This window comes from Haliaeetus albicilla, chromosome 18 (assembly GCF_947461875.1).
Source record: "Haliaeetus albicilla chromosome 18, bHalAlb1.1, whole genome shotgun sequence".
NCBI classification, from domain to species: Eukaryota; Metazoa; Chordata; class Aves; order Accipitriformes; family Accipitridae; genus Haliaeetus; species Haliaeetus albicilla.
Window position 1 is genome coordinate 3,561,667 of NC_091500.1, and position 15,929 is coordinate 3,577,595.

The following is a 15,929-nucleotide window of genomic DNA, read 5'->3' on the forward strand; positions in this document are numbered from 1 at the left end:
GGCTGAAGCGTTTCTGAGAGGGGTGTGAGGAAGATGCTTGACCTCAAGACTGGACCTTGGAGCTGCTCGGGTGGGGAGAAAGAGGAACGGTAACTCGGATCCTTGGTGTGCTGCTGAGCCTCCGCTGGCAAGCAGAGCTGCCTCCCTGCACCCGCTGCGCTCCCCAAAACCAAAAATTCGGAGTGGTGACCCAGCGTGGAGGAGGGCTCAGCGGGGGGGACGCGACTGTGCTGCCAGGCTGTACCTCTGCCACGGCCGGCTGGTCTGGGAACTGAGCCACCCGCACATTGGCGGGGTATTTCGTAAAAAACGCCAAGCGTGGGGTGGCAGGTCGGGATTTTATGTGTTTTTTTTTTTTTCTACGAGCGAGACCAGCCGTGCTGGGCTGAGGGCCGTAGGGACTTCCGCGAAGTCAGCGTTCAACCCCAGGCAGGTTCCGCGCCCAAACTGCGGCTGCCAGCTGCCTTCGCCGGCACCGACGCTTCCCAAAGCGCTCCGGGACACCGAAACGCCTCAGCTCTTGCCCGTCCCCCGCTCCGGCCCAGGCCCCTGCCCCGCTCCGGCCCAGGCCCCTGCCCCGCTGCCCTCCCTGGGCGGGTGGAACCGCCCCTATTGGCCCCGCCCCTTTCCCCCAAGTTCCGCCCCGCTCCGCCCCTCCGTTTCCCTTCCCCGTTGGCTCCCCGCCGACAAGGCCCCGCCCCCTTTCGGCCCCACCTCCCCCTTCCTCCGACCCCGCCCTCTTTCCCTTAAATCCTCCTCCGTCCGGCCGCGGAACGGTTTGTCGTGGGGCCGTAAGGCGCGTCGGGCGCTTTACGGCAGCGGCGTTTCCGGTAAGGGCAGGTATTCCGCCCCCGGTGAGTGAGCGCGGGAGGGGGATTGGGCCTGGCGGGATCACGTGAGGGCCGCCACATCCGGGGAAGGGCCCGGCAGCTTCCGGCCGGTACCGCTCCGCCGGGCGCCTCCTGGGAGCGGCGGGGCCCCGGCAGCGGGGGGGTCCTGGGGGCGGCCCGGCCTGGCCCGCTCCGCTCCGCCGGGTCCCCGCGCTGCCCTGCCTCTCCCTTTGTCAAGCACCGAGGGGCTCCCCGCGCCGCCGGCTCCCTTCTGTCAGCCGCCGAGCCCCCCCCCCCCCCCCCCCCCCCGTAATTCCCGGGACCCCCTCGGTCAGGCCCTGGGTGTCCCTGCCCCCCCCCACCCCCCGAGGAAAGGCGGCCCTGTGAGGGCACCGGCCGTCTCTGAGCGGGGACTGTGGTATCCCGCCCCGCTCCTTCTCCCCTCAGCATCCTTCCGTACCCGCCGGGGTCGGGCTGGCTTTCTCCAGCCGGCCAGGAGACGGGATCAGCCCCAGGGTTATGCCCCTTCCTTGCCTTCCAGGGGCATCTCGCAGGGCTGCCAGGCGGTCGTAAACCGTCCCCGGGTTCTCCATCCCGCCCCTGTTGGTGTTGCTGAGGTTACCCCCGCTTCCCCGGCAAGTTTTTGTGGCAAAGGCCTCCCCAGGCCCGCTCGCCTTCGAGCATGGAGTTCGCGGAGCTGATCAAGACCCCTCGAGCGGACAACGTCGTCCTGCACCGCCCGTTCTACCTGGCGGTGGAGGGGACTCTCTGCTTAACTGGCCATCATCTCATTTTTTCATCACGGCGTCAAGATAACGCTGAGGAGCTGTGGCTGCTGCACTCCAACATTGATTCTATTGAAAAAAGGTATGCCTCCTAACTTCCCTGCTTTCCCACACCTAATTGTTTGTGTCTCATGGGTTGAAAAGTGGTTGTCAAGGCCGGCTTGCACCTCAGCTATCTCAAATCCAGGCCTGGAGAGGAGAAAGGACAGTTAGAGCACCGGGCAGAATATTGGCATGGGCAGGTTGATTCTCATTCTGTTTGTATATTGATATTTGGCTGTTGCATCTTAAAGATTATTTTTTTTTGTCTCACACAGAGTTGGAATTTTTATGTTTAAAGACCTTTGTCAGCAGTGCTCTGTGTTTGAACACCTTTGTCAACAGTGCTCTCTGTTAATTGTTTGGTGGATTTTATCAGTAGCTCTTGACACACCTTAAAAAGGATGCATCTCTACCACTATCTAACAGAGATGGAAGCCGAGGCACTGATGAAGTGATTTGCCTTGGGTTGCCTGGCAAAACCAATGGCAGAAGTGGACTCCGGACTTTCTCAGCCTCAGATCTGTCTCCTTTTGCTCGACGCTATCATCCCTTTGCTCCTCCAACTGCTTATGGAAATCAGTAACACTTTAGCAGCATACTCCTTGCGGGAACAGCATGGGAAAGCTGAGTTGTAGCTGCAGCACTCCATTTTATTCTTGCCCATCCCCTTTTGTTGCACGGACTTCAGAGATTAATCTTCTTACCATTACTTCTCTCTGCTTTACGTGTGCTGTTGCCCCATCACAATTCCCTCCTTGAGTGGCAGTCCCATCTCACCTGGTCATTGTCTTCTGCTTCCTCACCTTGGCCCTTTTTTCAGTTTGCTCAAAATATTTTATTTTGTTGTTAATAACAAAGTTAGTCCCCTGTTTTCCTTGCCTTTTAAGGAAATCTGGAAGAATAGATTTCCTTTCTGCCAGCAAGGCTAGGAAAAAATCAAGCAGCAGCAATTAAAAATATCCAAGTTACCTCAGAATCTGAAAATGGGTGAAGTACTGGGCGCTGATTAAGTTTGTTCCCGATTTCTCTGAGTGTTTCTGAGAAATGCTGCGTGTTGGCCTGAAGGTGGAGAGGAACACAGTGGTGGAAACCTCAGGAAATCTGTTCCCATCTAGTATTGCTCAGTCATCAGGGCAGTTTTGCCTCATCCTCCTTACTGCTTGTACTAAACCAGCTGTAGCTCTGTTTTGAAAATTATTGTGGACAAACTTTTCTTTCTGTTTTATTTTTATGAGCTTAGTTGCAGTTACAATGGAAGTTAATACCAAATAAGCAAGAAACATTTTAAGTTATGGCGAGGGAGTAGTGCGTTGCTAGCTCAATACGTGATTTATAAGAGTTAGCTATGTCTGCAGATACTCACAGCCCTTATTGCCAGCCCTGGTTTCTAGAAGGTCTCTAGAGTAGACATCTCCCTCCCTGAGAGTAGCTCTGTGTGAATGTAATTGCAATGAAACTCTGCCATATAAAAGCATAAGAGTATATTCTTCTCAGGGCTAGAGAGAATGGAATAACAGGGCTCTTAAACCAGTGAAGGTTGTAGAAGGGTCCAGTTTGGCACTACTTCAGGTTATTTGTGCATGACAACTGTGACATTGTGACAGGTTGATAAAATCTGTTCTGCTTTCGTGACATGAATGTCTTTTGTACAAAACAGTGTTTTCCCTAATTATCAGATGGTCATCAAATTGCTTCTTAAATTTTGGTAGCTTTTTAAGCAAGTTAAATGTGACCTGTAGGGTTTGTTGAGAAGTGGAACAGTCTCTAGTGATCTCCTGTGGTGTTTTTGCTTAAAGAGAACACAGCCCTGGTGATGCGTTGTAGCTGCCCCGTGTTATTACCTTGGAGAGCTGTGAAATAGCGCTGCAACGAGGGCAAACGATGCACAGACTGGCTCTGCTGGAGTTGCAGAACTTTTCTGTCAAAACGCCTGTAGTTCTTCCTTCAGCACTACCCAAATTATAATTGGTTCTGCATGTTAACCTTTGTCTGCGCAGAAGAAATAGATAATGACCTTTCAGCTGTAATAATAATTCTGAAATAAATTGCAGGCTCCTTTTGTAGCACAGGTGGAGCAACCCAAAGCTTAGCAACAGGCCTCCTCTTGGAGCGCGTACAGCTCTGGGGTTCGGCCACGAGGGACTGAAACTTGGTCCTTCTGGTCTTGCCTGCTTCTGCTTCTTGCATCGTCCTTGGCTGCCGCAAGCGCTCCTGCGCTGTATGAGGATACTCAGCTGCTTTTCCTTAGTTCGCTGCTTTGAGAATTAAATTCTACATCATTCCTGTGAATACTGGTGGCTAGTTAAGGTAAACAAACACTCGATTTCTGTTCGGGCATCATCCTTCTTTGAGGTACGTGAGGAAGACTGGAGAGGGCGTCTGTGAGCTGTGTTTGGTTTTTGTAAGGTGGAGCTTTTTCTGGGTTGACTCGCGTTGTAACCAGCGGTGGTGAGACCTCAGCTTCTCTGAGGTCTGCAGAGCAAATAGCTCCGTGGCACTGCAGGTATCAGAAACCAAACTTTCTTGTTAAAGACAAGGGAGTGCAATGTAGCCAGACTGAAATGTTATTTTAAAAATTTAATTAAACTCAAATGTTTTAAGCAACCCTCAAAGTTCCACTGCATTACTTTAATAAAACTGGAAACTTCCAGCTGAAGCTTCCAGTTGTATCAGGAAATACCTGAACAGTCCTTTTCTCTTTCACGTTTTAAAGAAAAGCTAGGAGGAAAACCTTCTCTTTTTCTTGTAACACTTACACTTCCACTCACTGCTGTATCACAAAGATGGAATTTAAAAAAAGCTAATACCAAATAAAGAGGTGGTTTTGTCTGTTTATTTTTTTGAAAGGTGATATTGTGGTCAAATTACTACTAATGGAATTTTGTCTTGTAGGCATATGTTGTGGGAAGAGCTGTAATACTTCATCATACCTTAGAAGATCCTGTTCTTAAGAGACTCTTTCATGTCTTGCTGTAGGTTTGTGGGCTCATTGGGTACCATCATTATAAAATGCAAAGATCTGCGAATTATTCAGCTTGATATACCTGGAATGGAGGAGTGTTTGAACATTGCTAGCTCTATTGAGGTAAGAATTCATAATGATAAGTAACACCTACATTCTCAGATCTCGATCTGTCCTCAACTGTAACAGCTTTTTTCCAGTTGGAAAGGTTTTCATTGATGTTCTGTAAGGCAAATGAGAATTGTGGGATGTTTCATTTCAATTGGTAAAATATTGGGTTTTGCTTGTAGGTGGTTTTTTTAAAAACAAAACCAAAAAACAAACCACCATACTTTTCTTGATCAAATATCTTGCCATAGCATTTGGGAAAATGAAGCTCAGCTTCATTATGCTGGAGCATGAGGAGGCAAAACCAAATCAGACTGGTTTTGTTTCATGTGTCTCAAACAACATTAAGTGACTTCTTGAGTTTAAGATCTGTTGTTAGTAATCATGTAAATGACACGTAGGATGTGTCCTGTTAGTTATACCTGTTCAGTGTGCATCTTTCTCATCCTTTGGTGCGCTGTTACATAGTGTATCCTGCAGAAATGATACTCTGTGTACAAACCCCGAGTTGCAGTTAGATTGTCTGTTATCATCTGCTTTTGTTTGTCCTACAGTTTTTTATGTATATTTAACTACCTGGCAGGTAACTTAGTATTTCAGGCTTAAAGGCTATATACTTTTGGGTGGCTTAAGTTTGCATCACCAATATTAGAGGAAAACACTATTTGCTGTATGTTTTTTGGAATAAAATATAAGTTTGAATGAATTAAGTAGCTGTTTATTTCTCTCACCCACACAGGCGCTTTCCACTCTGGATTCTGTCACTCTCATGTATCCATTCTTCTACCGGCCCATGTTTGAAATCGTTGAAGATGGCTGGCGCTGCTTTCTGCCTGATGAAGAATTTGAGCTCCTCAGTTCAGTGGTAAGTTGGATCTCAAAGATTTGCACAGGCATTCAGATATACTTGTGCACGTAGTTTGTGAAGTATGTCATTGTCCTGGTTTCAGCTGGGATAGAGTTCATTTTCTTTCTAGTAGCTGGTATAGTGTTATGTTTTGGGTTCAGTATGAGAAGAATGTTGATAGCACACTGATGTTTTCAGTTGTTGCTAAGTCGTGTTCATACTAAGTCCAGGATTTTTCAGCTTCTCATGCCCAGCCAGCAAGAGGGCTGGAGGGGCACAAGGAGTTGGGAGGGGACACAGCCAGGACAGCTGACCCAAACTGGCCAAAGGGGTATTCCATACCATGTGATGTTGTGCCCAGTATATGAACTGGGGGGAGCTGGCCTGGGGGTGGAGATTGCTGCTCAGGAATGAACTGGGCATTGGTCAACAAGTGGTGAGCAATTGCGTTGTGCATCACTTGTTTTGTATGTTCTGATCCTTTTATTAGTATTGTCATTTTATTAATGTTATTACCATTATTATTTTCTTCCTTTCTGTTCTATTAAACTGTTCTTATCTCAACCCATGAGTTTTACTTTTTTTTTTCCCCCCAGTTCTCTCCCCCATCCCACTGGGTGGGGGGGGGAGTGAGTGAGCAGCTGTGTGGTGCTTAGTTGCTGGCTGGGGTTTAACCCTGGATGGTAAAAACAGCTGTCTGGTGCTTGGGTGAAGAGTGAGTGTTGTTCAAATATTCACTCTGTAGGCATCAGGCATTTCTGTTTGTGCTGAATATTCCTACTTAGCACTTGTTTCACATTGTGCAAATGAAGTTTTGAGGCCTATTTAAAAGTTACCTGGGAGGACATGAAGGTAGGACATGTTTTTGTCCTTTGGGGATGGTCCTCCTCACTGTAAGAACAAATTTAAGACCTTTGGCCTGGGTTTGTTATACTTAACCTTGCATCTGAAGTGGAGTGGGATGAATCTTTGTCAACCTCTTAATTGAAACGAGGCTGTTTTTTAAAAATTGCTAAGGATTTCTTAGCTCTCTAGGAAGATGACAATAGGTAAAGATGCCCAATTTGAAACACTTCACTCTAGTTCATGCTGGGGAAATATCAGGAGGGTTTAGAGAGCAGGAAATTTCCAGTCCTATTCTTCCAGGTGCTGTGAGCACATGTTGATATTATTTTGGTACCTGTAGGGTAGGAATTGTTCTTGTGGCGTTGCCTGTTTTATCTGTTATTCAAGCTTCATTTTAGGATGCTGAATTTGATAAGTGGGAACTGACTCGGTTGCAGGAGCTTACCTGTTCTAATAGTGCCTTGGGTTAGCATCTCTGTGTTCTAAGTCTTGGTTTCACATTTAATATGTGCACTTGCTGCATCATCGTAGGTTTGAGACCACATCCATTAGTACAGCATCAAAGAACATTGATTTGTTTATTTCATCTGCAATCCAGTTTATCTGCAGCATTTATCACTTCCTGTTTATGACTAATAACTGAATAATATGATTAGCTTGACCAGATTTGTATGATGAAATCACTAGAAAATTAAAGGAGTTCAGAGATCTTTCTGGCTTTGTTTTATAATTAGAGTACTCTCACATGCCCTATCTTCATCTGCTGTCAAAAGACATACAAACTGACCTGTTCTAATAACTAGCACCACAGTTTTGGTTTTAATTTCAGCTGGGAAAGTCAGACATGTGGTCAGAGTGTTCTGCTCTTTGAAGGCAAAGCAGCAGACGTTTTCCCAGCTCAGCAAAGGAAGCTTGCAGGCATTTCAGTAAGAATCAAAAAGCCAGAAACTGAAGTGCTATTTGGTGAGAAGGGAGGAGTGTGAGAGCAGGGTTGAAGGCAGCAGAAGGAAATCCTTTGGAACTCAGTGAAAGGTTGCAGGAGATGGTTCTGCTTCTGTTCATATTTTGCTTTCTGTGTGTAGCTGAAATCCTCTTTAGATTTCAGGGATCAAATCACTGCTGATGGTTGTATTTACCAGCATGATACAGGAGCTAACATGGATCTGTTGATTTTTTTTTTTTCCTTTTTGTTTCAGAGGTTTCAAAATGCATTGGTAGCTTACTTGTAAATCTCTTTGCTTTCTGAATGTGTGCTCCTTGGAAGGCTTACTTTAAAAACCTGATTACTTTATAGTGCTACATTTCAAGGGCAATAATTTCTTTAAAATATGCATGTCTAGCAGCTGTTGATTAATTCCTGGCTTTTAACCCAAAACTTCAGATGTAACTCCTTTTTAATGAAATGGTGAGAAAAGCCATGTTCAAATGATTTACATTTCCTGAACAACAGATAAATATATTGTTGACCAAATATTTCTTGTTCTGTAATTAAACTGTCTTATGTGACAGGCTAGAACAAGTAAATGGCTGATTTAATTTTTTCCTCCCATAAGTCAAATGAGTAGAATTCAGAAAGTTACCTCCCTCTCCATTAAATCATCCATCTGGATCTGTTATGCTTTACCTTCCCCAATATGGTAACAACTTGTCAAAAACTGCATTTCACCCACACTGCAGCTCTAGCAATGTATTAATTCCGCATTTGTCTGCTACAGGACAGTTGTTTTAAAACTGACACATTCTATAATGGCTAAGTAAAACTATAAAAGTTAAGATTAAAAAAAAATTAGGTAATACATTAAAAATTTAGATAATATGGTATGGTATTATACCGTATAATAATAGTTTATCTGTTTATGTTGGCATATGTTGTGCCAAATGTGTTTTTCTCTCAACACACATAGCCCCTATATGATTTCACTCCATTGCATTGATCTGACAGAGTGTCATCTAGCATTGCCCCTAGAATTTGATAGCAAGCACTTAAGCACTTTGCCCCTGCAGCTCAATTCCAGGATTAGGGAGGCTGCTATACTACATTCTTGCATTTAGTCCATGAAGGTGTTAAGGGAAGAACTGTTAAGGCAAATGATTTCATTTGATCTAACGAAAATGGAGCAGTTAAAAAGTTTCAGTGGGCTGTCATTTGCTGATGGCTGTTGCTGTGTGTGCTACCTGTTTATTTTCTTGGGACAGGTCAGTAAGGCTTTTGTCAAACATCTATGTCATGAACTGCTGTTGTGATAAGTCCAACATACCAACAGAGTAGTTCAGCTGAGAATTAAGTCATATGAAGAAATCAGCTCAACGTTTCACTAAATGTCACAGCAAAAACTCTGTACAGTGCCTGCAGGGTCCAAATTATTGTACTGCAAGATGAGACTTTGAAGATACTATAGACAAATATATGAATGGAGTAAAAGAGGCACAGGATAGTTAATGTTTGCTCATCCAACTTCTGGTTGTGTGTTGTGTTTTTGCTTGAAGCGCTGGGTAGTACATGAGATCTGGATTGGTTGTAGGTATGTCAGGTGAAATGTGTGTAAAAAGTTTGTATTCTTCACTGTACTGCTGCATAAGTAGTGAGTGGCTGAATGGAATTAGAACATAGGCAAGGGTTTTCACATTTTTCTGAGGCAGAGAAGAGCTAATATGTCATGGTGGAGTGGTTTCTCTTCTGCCAGCTCTTACAACTGCAGGATACTGCAAACTGCAACTTTGGAAGATCAGTTTGTTCTTAAAGGTAAGTGAAGTTTATACAATAACAGTATAATTAACGTGTGGGTATTTAATTGCCGCCAAATTCACTTTCTTCGTTCCCTTTTTTTTTCTCCTTTCCGTTTTGTTGTAGGAAAGAGCTCAGGGTTCTGGACAGTTCAGCTAACTGTGCTTTATCCACTGTCCAGGAGGTGCTTAAAAACATGAATTTTCTGGTTTGGGGTTTGTTTTGTAATGGTGTGGATAGCCCATATTTTGCTCCTGTCGGACAAGCATCAATATTTGCTTGCATCTGTTGTTATGCTTCTTGTCCATGCACATTCTGTTACTAACAGGGCTTGTTGCCTTCTGCCTGTTCCTTGGAAATGGCCTCTGTCATTGCTGCTTGCAGGATCCTTTAAGGTCCCTGCTGGTTTCTTGACTTTTCTTTTATGGCTTATTAGTAGAGCTTGAATTGTTTCACACTGTTTTGTAGAAAATGACCTCTCCTAGCAATTATAAGTTTGGAGAGGAAGGATAACTGTTGTTTTAGCCTTTCACTAACATTTGAAAATCAGTATCTCTAAAAAAGTACTAGGTTAAGAAAAGTAGAAATGCAAGAGTTAATCCTGTGCTGTGTTTAAGAAAATACTTCTACTTTCTTACTTTGGACTCCTCTACTCCCCTTTCTGCTCATCCCCCAATTCTTTGCTGCTTCTAGCCTTAACTGAAATTAACTTTTTTTCTGATTCCCTAAAGTACAGATCTCTTGCTGGGAGAAGTAAATGTTAACTTTATACTTTCTCTGACTTTCATGCAGCATACTTATCTGGTGATGTCTGAAGATGAGGTCCACCTCTTCTCTTTCACTGCTTCCTGTAGTTGCACATAGTTGAATTGCTGCTAACTCACTCATCCAGTTAGTAATGGCAATTTTTTCTTCCAAATTGCAGACATCCCAAGCAAAAGCCAAGAAGAGTCTTGCACTGTTGGGTTTTACTATCATCTGATTCATGTTGGAGTGTATTTTAGCAGTCTGAAGCTGGCATTGCAGAGGTTAACTGGATCTCTGCAGAAGCAGCTATGCTACAGAAGACACATGGTGCTAATCACTGCCACTCTCTTCCTCCTTCCCATGTCACAGGAAATTATAACTGGATGACATAACAGTATCATCTGTCTTGTGTTATAAACGGTCAGGAGAGGAGGTTATGGGCAGAGTTAAATTACCAAAGTGGGAGACAAATCAGGTCAATACTCTTCCATTCCTTTTCCTACTGGTGGTATTGGTGACATCCAGTCTCTCAGAAAGCATACCATGGAGTCTTGATTTTTGCCTTCCCTACAATCCTGTGTGGCAGTAAGGTATTTGTCAGTTCTATATTCATGCATATTTTTTCATTGCAGACAAATTACACACCATCTTATGAAATCTGCCATAATTTAACATAGACTCCCCAAAAAACTATAAAAACTATCATTGTTGGCACATTAAAAGCATGAGCTATGACCAGCCAGCCTCCCTTATGTGATCCAGAACTTCTTTCATCTCTGCCTATGACGTGATTGCCAGAGGCAGTTTAACTTTGCATCTGGGAGAACCTCTGCTTTTTATAAAATGTAGATGTTCAGAGAAGCTGTTTTGAGGCTAATGAATAATAAAATAAGCTTACAACAGGGACAGCACAAAACTGTCCGGGTAGGCTACTGAATGCAGGTAGCAATTGCTGTTCATGATGATAATGCACAAAATGTGTACCATTCTCAGCATCTTTTTCTTAGGCTGCCACCAAAAGGAACATTTTTTTTCCTGTCTCCTAGTCCACACATCCCATGCCTTGGATCTACTGATGGTGAAATAGTGTTGTGAATCAGTTCAGCTTGTTCATCTGATGGAAAGACTTCATTGCCAGAAAAGCTTTCTAAATCGATCCTAGTTCTCCATTGGACCAGTGAGCTAGTCAGATTGATTTATATAACCAGGTACCAGTCAGGAGGTGTAAAGCAAGAGGTAGTTCTTCCTCTGGAAGAAAGGAGAGAGCAAAAGAGACCTACTTCTGATCAGAGCTGTGTAATTAATGCATGCTAAACCAACCTTCCTGAATTGACGTGGGTTTTTGTGTGTTCTGTTACCGCATAATTTAACTGTCATGCTCTTCTCTTACTTTCTGTGATACCTGCTTTATCCCCCTACCTTTTTGTCTAGCTGAAACTTTCTTTGAACACAAATGAGCAGAGTTTTTTATGGCATCTGTATAAGGTCACTGCCTGCTGCCATGGCACGCAAATCTTTCCCAGTCTACCGAAAACACCTCAGCTGAGGAGTTACTTAAGGTCTTGTTTGCTTTCTCACACTTGTGTCATGTCAGTGCATAGGAACTAAAAAGAAAAAAAAAAAATCAACCTTGAAAGCAGTTGCCTGTTCCTCTTCAAAAGGTTTTTATATTTCGTTTTATCTTCTTTGGAGCTTTTTACAGCTATTCTGCAGCTACTTTTAAGAATTTAATGCTGCTGTTAAAAACAAAACATGTTATAGGGGCTTCTTGGTCATTTTCCCCACGAAGGCTTCTGTCAGCAGGTTTTGTTGGCCATAAGGAATACAGGATAAGGATGCACTGAAGATGCAGCCCAGCCAAGCCACCGTCCTGCTATTGAGGACCATGAGCTCAGTTCCCTGCCAAACTTTAGGCAAGGTTCTGCTGTGTGCTTTGTCCCCCCGGGGAAAGCATATGCCTTGTGGCCATTTGATGTACCTGGATGGTGTCCTTAATGCAGGAGGCAGTGGTATGGTACCAGCCCAGAAGCAGCAAGCCCTCCATGAAGACTGAGCTTGTCCAAGGCTGCAGTTAGGGCAGTGTCAGCTCTTCCAGCCTGGACTTAAGTGATGCCGCTTGTTGACCTTTGGTTTAGCCTGAGATGGAGCCAAGTCCTGTGTCTGACCCTGGATATCAGGTAGCCTGAGTTCTCATGCCAAGTGCCTGTGAGGGTGCAGGGTGTCAATATTCAGCACTTTTCACAAGTGTTTGGCTGTTAGAAGCTGAAAAATTATATTACAGGAGTTCATGATGAGACCTTTGTGTTTAGATGCTGTGCTCGTTCCAGGAGGTGCTTTTGGAGGAAAAGCTGTAGTGCTTTACGTAAAGCAGAGCCCATAGAAAAGAACCAAGCTGGAAATTTTAAATTGCAATTTTAACCTCAAAGCAGCTTCATTGTCTGGACTTGGTGGACATTCTTGCCTTTCTTGGCCACCTATGTCTTGTGGACGGTGTTACTAATGCTGCTCTCAGCACAGATAGAGCTTTGAGCCTGTGTTACCTGCATCTAACTCAACTTTTTTTCCTTTAAATCTGCTGATGTAGGAATACATTTTTGTTCTGGGGTTTCCTTGAGAGACATACCATGCCCTTACGTCCTGTGAGATTGAAGCTATCTGCAAATGCAGTAAGTTCTGTTGTAGGGTGTACTGCAGACATGCTGTCTGCTGTGTCTGTGATACAATTAAAAGCCACAGTCACCCATTTCTGACCACATGGGCTTATTTTGTGCTCTTTGTTGAGGACATGGATAAACCAGGTGGGGAACTGTTGTTCAACAAGTCCTGCACCTCAAGAACCAGAGTCATCTGATAATTTCTTCCATTGCTTATGAGCTTTATCTGCACACTGGGTAGTGAGCTTCTGGGAGCTGCTGCAACAAGATATTATGATTGCAGGCAGCATCAAGAGGTGTGGGGAAAAAATAATCAGTCAACAGACGTATAAATGGATACTAAAAGGACTAGGCAAGGATATACCTTCTAATGTCTGTAATGCAACATCTGAGAGGGAGGGGATGAGGAGTGCAGTGCAGAGAGTAGCCAGGCTTGTTTGTTCTTGAATGGCATCTCTTTTGCCACGTTTTTGTTGGAGACAAAATATGGTGCTGGGTTTGATCTGACCGATTAGTGTAGTTATGCTGTTGCAGGGGGTCCGGGCTCCTGGAAGAACAAAAGTGATAATGCCAATAGTGACAACTGAGCTTTCATCTGTGGTGTGAATGGAATAGATCACCAGTATTACTCTCTGCATGTATTTATCCTGAATATGGAAGTTCCTCTCCCGTAGTATGTTATGCTGTAACAGTAGTAATCTGTTTTCTGACCCAAAGCCTGTATGTTCTGATCTTCTTCAGACAGACGAATGGCGTCTAAGCTGCATCAATAAGGAATTCTCTGTCTGTCCCTCCTACCCTCCGGTTGTCATTGTCCCCAAATCCATCGATGATGAAGCGCTTCGGAAAGTTGCCATGTTTCGCCATGGCAGTCGCTTCCCAGTCCTCAGCTATTACCATAAGAAGAATGGGATGGTAAGATGCATTTGAGTAATGGTTGTACCTGAAGGAAGTGTGTGAATCTGTCTGTTTAATGAAAAAACAACTTGTGCTCTAGACTTAATACAGTTCATGAGATGTTTGCTTGTTTTATTTTCCAGCTTACTAAGTGTATGCAATGAAACTGGTTCTGGGTGATGGAATGAGTAATCTCCATCCTAGAAATAGCTATTAATCTGCTTGTTTGGGAGTGTATGTGGCATGAGCTTGCTCACAGCAGTAAGATCAAGATGAGACTTGTAAAGCCACTGCTGGCACCCTTACTTGCTTTGTCTGCCAAGAGGCTTCATGCTGAAAGGATGGCAGAAACCACATTGTCCTGTCTCTGGGTGGTGGGCTGTCTCCTTCGTAATGGAGTCATGATGACAGCAAGCATGCCCAGAGCCAGCACTGCTTCTGCTGTGTAACTGTCGAAGGAGCGATCAGAACAATCTGTTCTCTGAGCCTGTCGGTATAACATGTTTCAGGAGTAGCAAATTCTTGGTGTTGCGCAGACTTTACCACCTTTTGACAAGCCAAAATCCGAGTGATACACTATAATTAAGAAATGCACTTTGTGAAATTGTTGAGTAATTCTTCGTATCTCTTGCTGATATAACCAGTTCTGAGGATGTTGGGATGTCCAACCTGTGGCTTGTAAAATTAATCCAGGCTTCTCAGTCAAATGCTCTAACGTGTTCTCGCTCCTGTTGCCAAGATTTGTAAGCCCTGAATTAGAGGATGTCTAGTCTGACTTAGTAGTACCTTTGGGGTTTTTTGCTTTGCTTTAAAATCAGCCATCCATCAACTTCATAACAGTCGTGCTTTCTGCTTTTTTTCAGCTTGACTGAAAACTGTTGAAGGAATATTTGTTCAATTATGTCTCTGAATTGTGCATGTTTCAAGTGTGAGGAATATAATAGCATTTGGCTCAGAGTGCTTGAACTCGTGACAGTAACGCTGTCTGTCACGTTGCTCTCCTGACTCTGAGTTCTCGAGCTCAGTTGGGGTTGCTGACTGGCTGCCCTCACATTTTAGTTATCATTTGAGCTGCTGGGATGCTTTCTGAATTGAAAGGCATTTACTAAAGAGAAGCCTCAGCTCATAAATCTGTGCACCTAAGGTTTATTAGTCTAGCCACTGGGTAAAACTGTACCTAAGAGGCTTCTTTAACACATGACTGACTTGAGTGTTTTAAAAACAGAGTTGGGAAGAGATATTAAAGATTACAATCCTGGAAATGTTGGTTCGTAAAGGAGCCATCAGCAGGAAAGCCAGTTCAGTGGCTCACAAAGGTGGTACTACAGGAATAACTAAAGGGGTAAAGCCTCTAAGATGATGTCTGCAATTTAGAAAGTGGCCTGCCAAATGATCACTCAATTCAAGGATTTCTAGTTTGTTTTTTAAATACATTAAGTCACTGCAAGGGACTGTACTTAAAAGAACTGAAGGATTCAGGGCAAGGGAGAACAGCAGCTGTAGGAAGAATTAGAGATGTTTCTGTGCATCAGGCAGTGCAGATCAGGGCATTTGCTTGTCTGTGTCCAGGTGTGGTGGATTGAACTTGAAGCAGATGGCAGTAGGAAGTGCGGTGGGGTGAGAGCTGCACTTGCTGGTGCAACTCCACAGAGAAGAGCTGGAGAGCCAGGAGAGCCCCACTTAATTTTCCCCCTGAACTGATGGAGGAAGCTTTTTAAGGTTGAGCTATCTCACTCCCGTAGGCATTCTTACAGTGACCTGAGTTTTTATGGAAAATAGGAGTATCCTGTGTGAATTTCAGTGGCACGCTACTCTAGAGAGCCATTCTCCATACCTGGTGTTGGGACCCAGTGACCTAATGCATGAGTTTGCAGTCTGTATTTACAGACTCCTAAGAAATCCTCCAGTGGAGGGGTGTCCCTTGCATAGTGAGTTTAAACTTCCAGTTCTTGTATTGGAGCTCAAGTGATGGGTGACTTTCAGTCTTAAGTCTCTACATTTCCAGTGCCTAATTCATGGTTATTTGTACCTGTAGGTCATGATGCGAAGTAGCCAGCCTCTTACAGGTACAAATGGGAGGCGGTGTAAAGAAGACGAGAAGCTTATTAATGCCACGCTACGGCCTGGCAAGCGTGGCTACATCATTGATACGAGGTCCTTGAATGTTGCCCAGCAGGCCAGGGCCAAAGGAGGGGGCTTTGAACAAGAAGCGCACTATCCCCAGTGGAGGAGGATTCACAAATGTATTGAGAGGTGGGTGAAATCACACAGGCTCTCCTCTGTGCTTGGCTTTGTAGGGTTGCATTGGCAGAGCCATGCTAGCTCCATAAAGTATTTGCTTCTGTAAGAAGTGGCTGTGTATCCTGGTTCCTGTCAACAGGGTCACATTCCTTTTTTTGGCAAAATTGGGTATGTAGATGATAAAGGTATTTGGCTTTGGAAAGCTGTGTTTGGTTCCTTGTTCTGAACAACCTGCTGCAGGTTTC

General features: G+C 44.3%; 1 protein-coding gene across 2 annotated transcripts in view; it reads left to right on the forward strand.

Moving 5' to 3' along the window:
- Positions 1-904: 904 nt before the first annotated feature.
- MTMR9 (myotubularin related protein 9) overlaps positions 905-15,929 on the forward strand; it is a 42,062-nt gene continuing 27,037 nt past the window's right edge. The window contains exons 1-5 of one of the 2 annotated variants that reach the window (XM_069805551.1): positions 905-1,697; positions 4,634-4,742; positions 5,467-5,592; positions 13,288-13,461; positions 15,479-15,696. In XM_069805551.1, coding sequence (XP_069661652.1) covers positions 1,513-1,697; positions 4,634-4,742; positions 5,467-5,592; positions 13,288-13,461; positions 15,479-15,696 — 812 coding nt within the window. In that variant the 5' untranslated portion in view covers positions 905-1,512. The remainder of the gene's footprint in view (positions 1,698-4,633; positions 4,743-5,466; positions 5,593-13,287; positions 13,462-15,478; positions 15,697-15,929) is intronic. The other variant, XM_069805552.1, reaches the window with a different exon arrangement.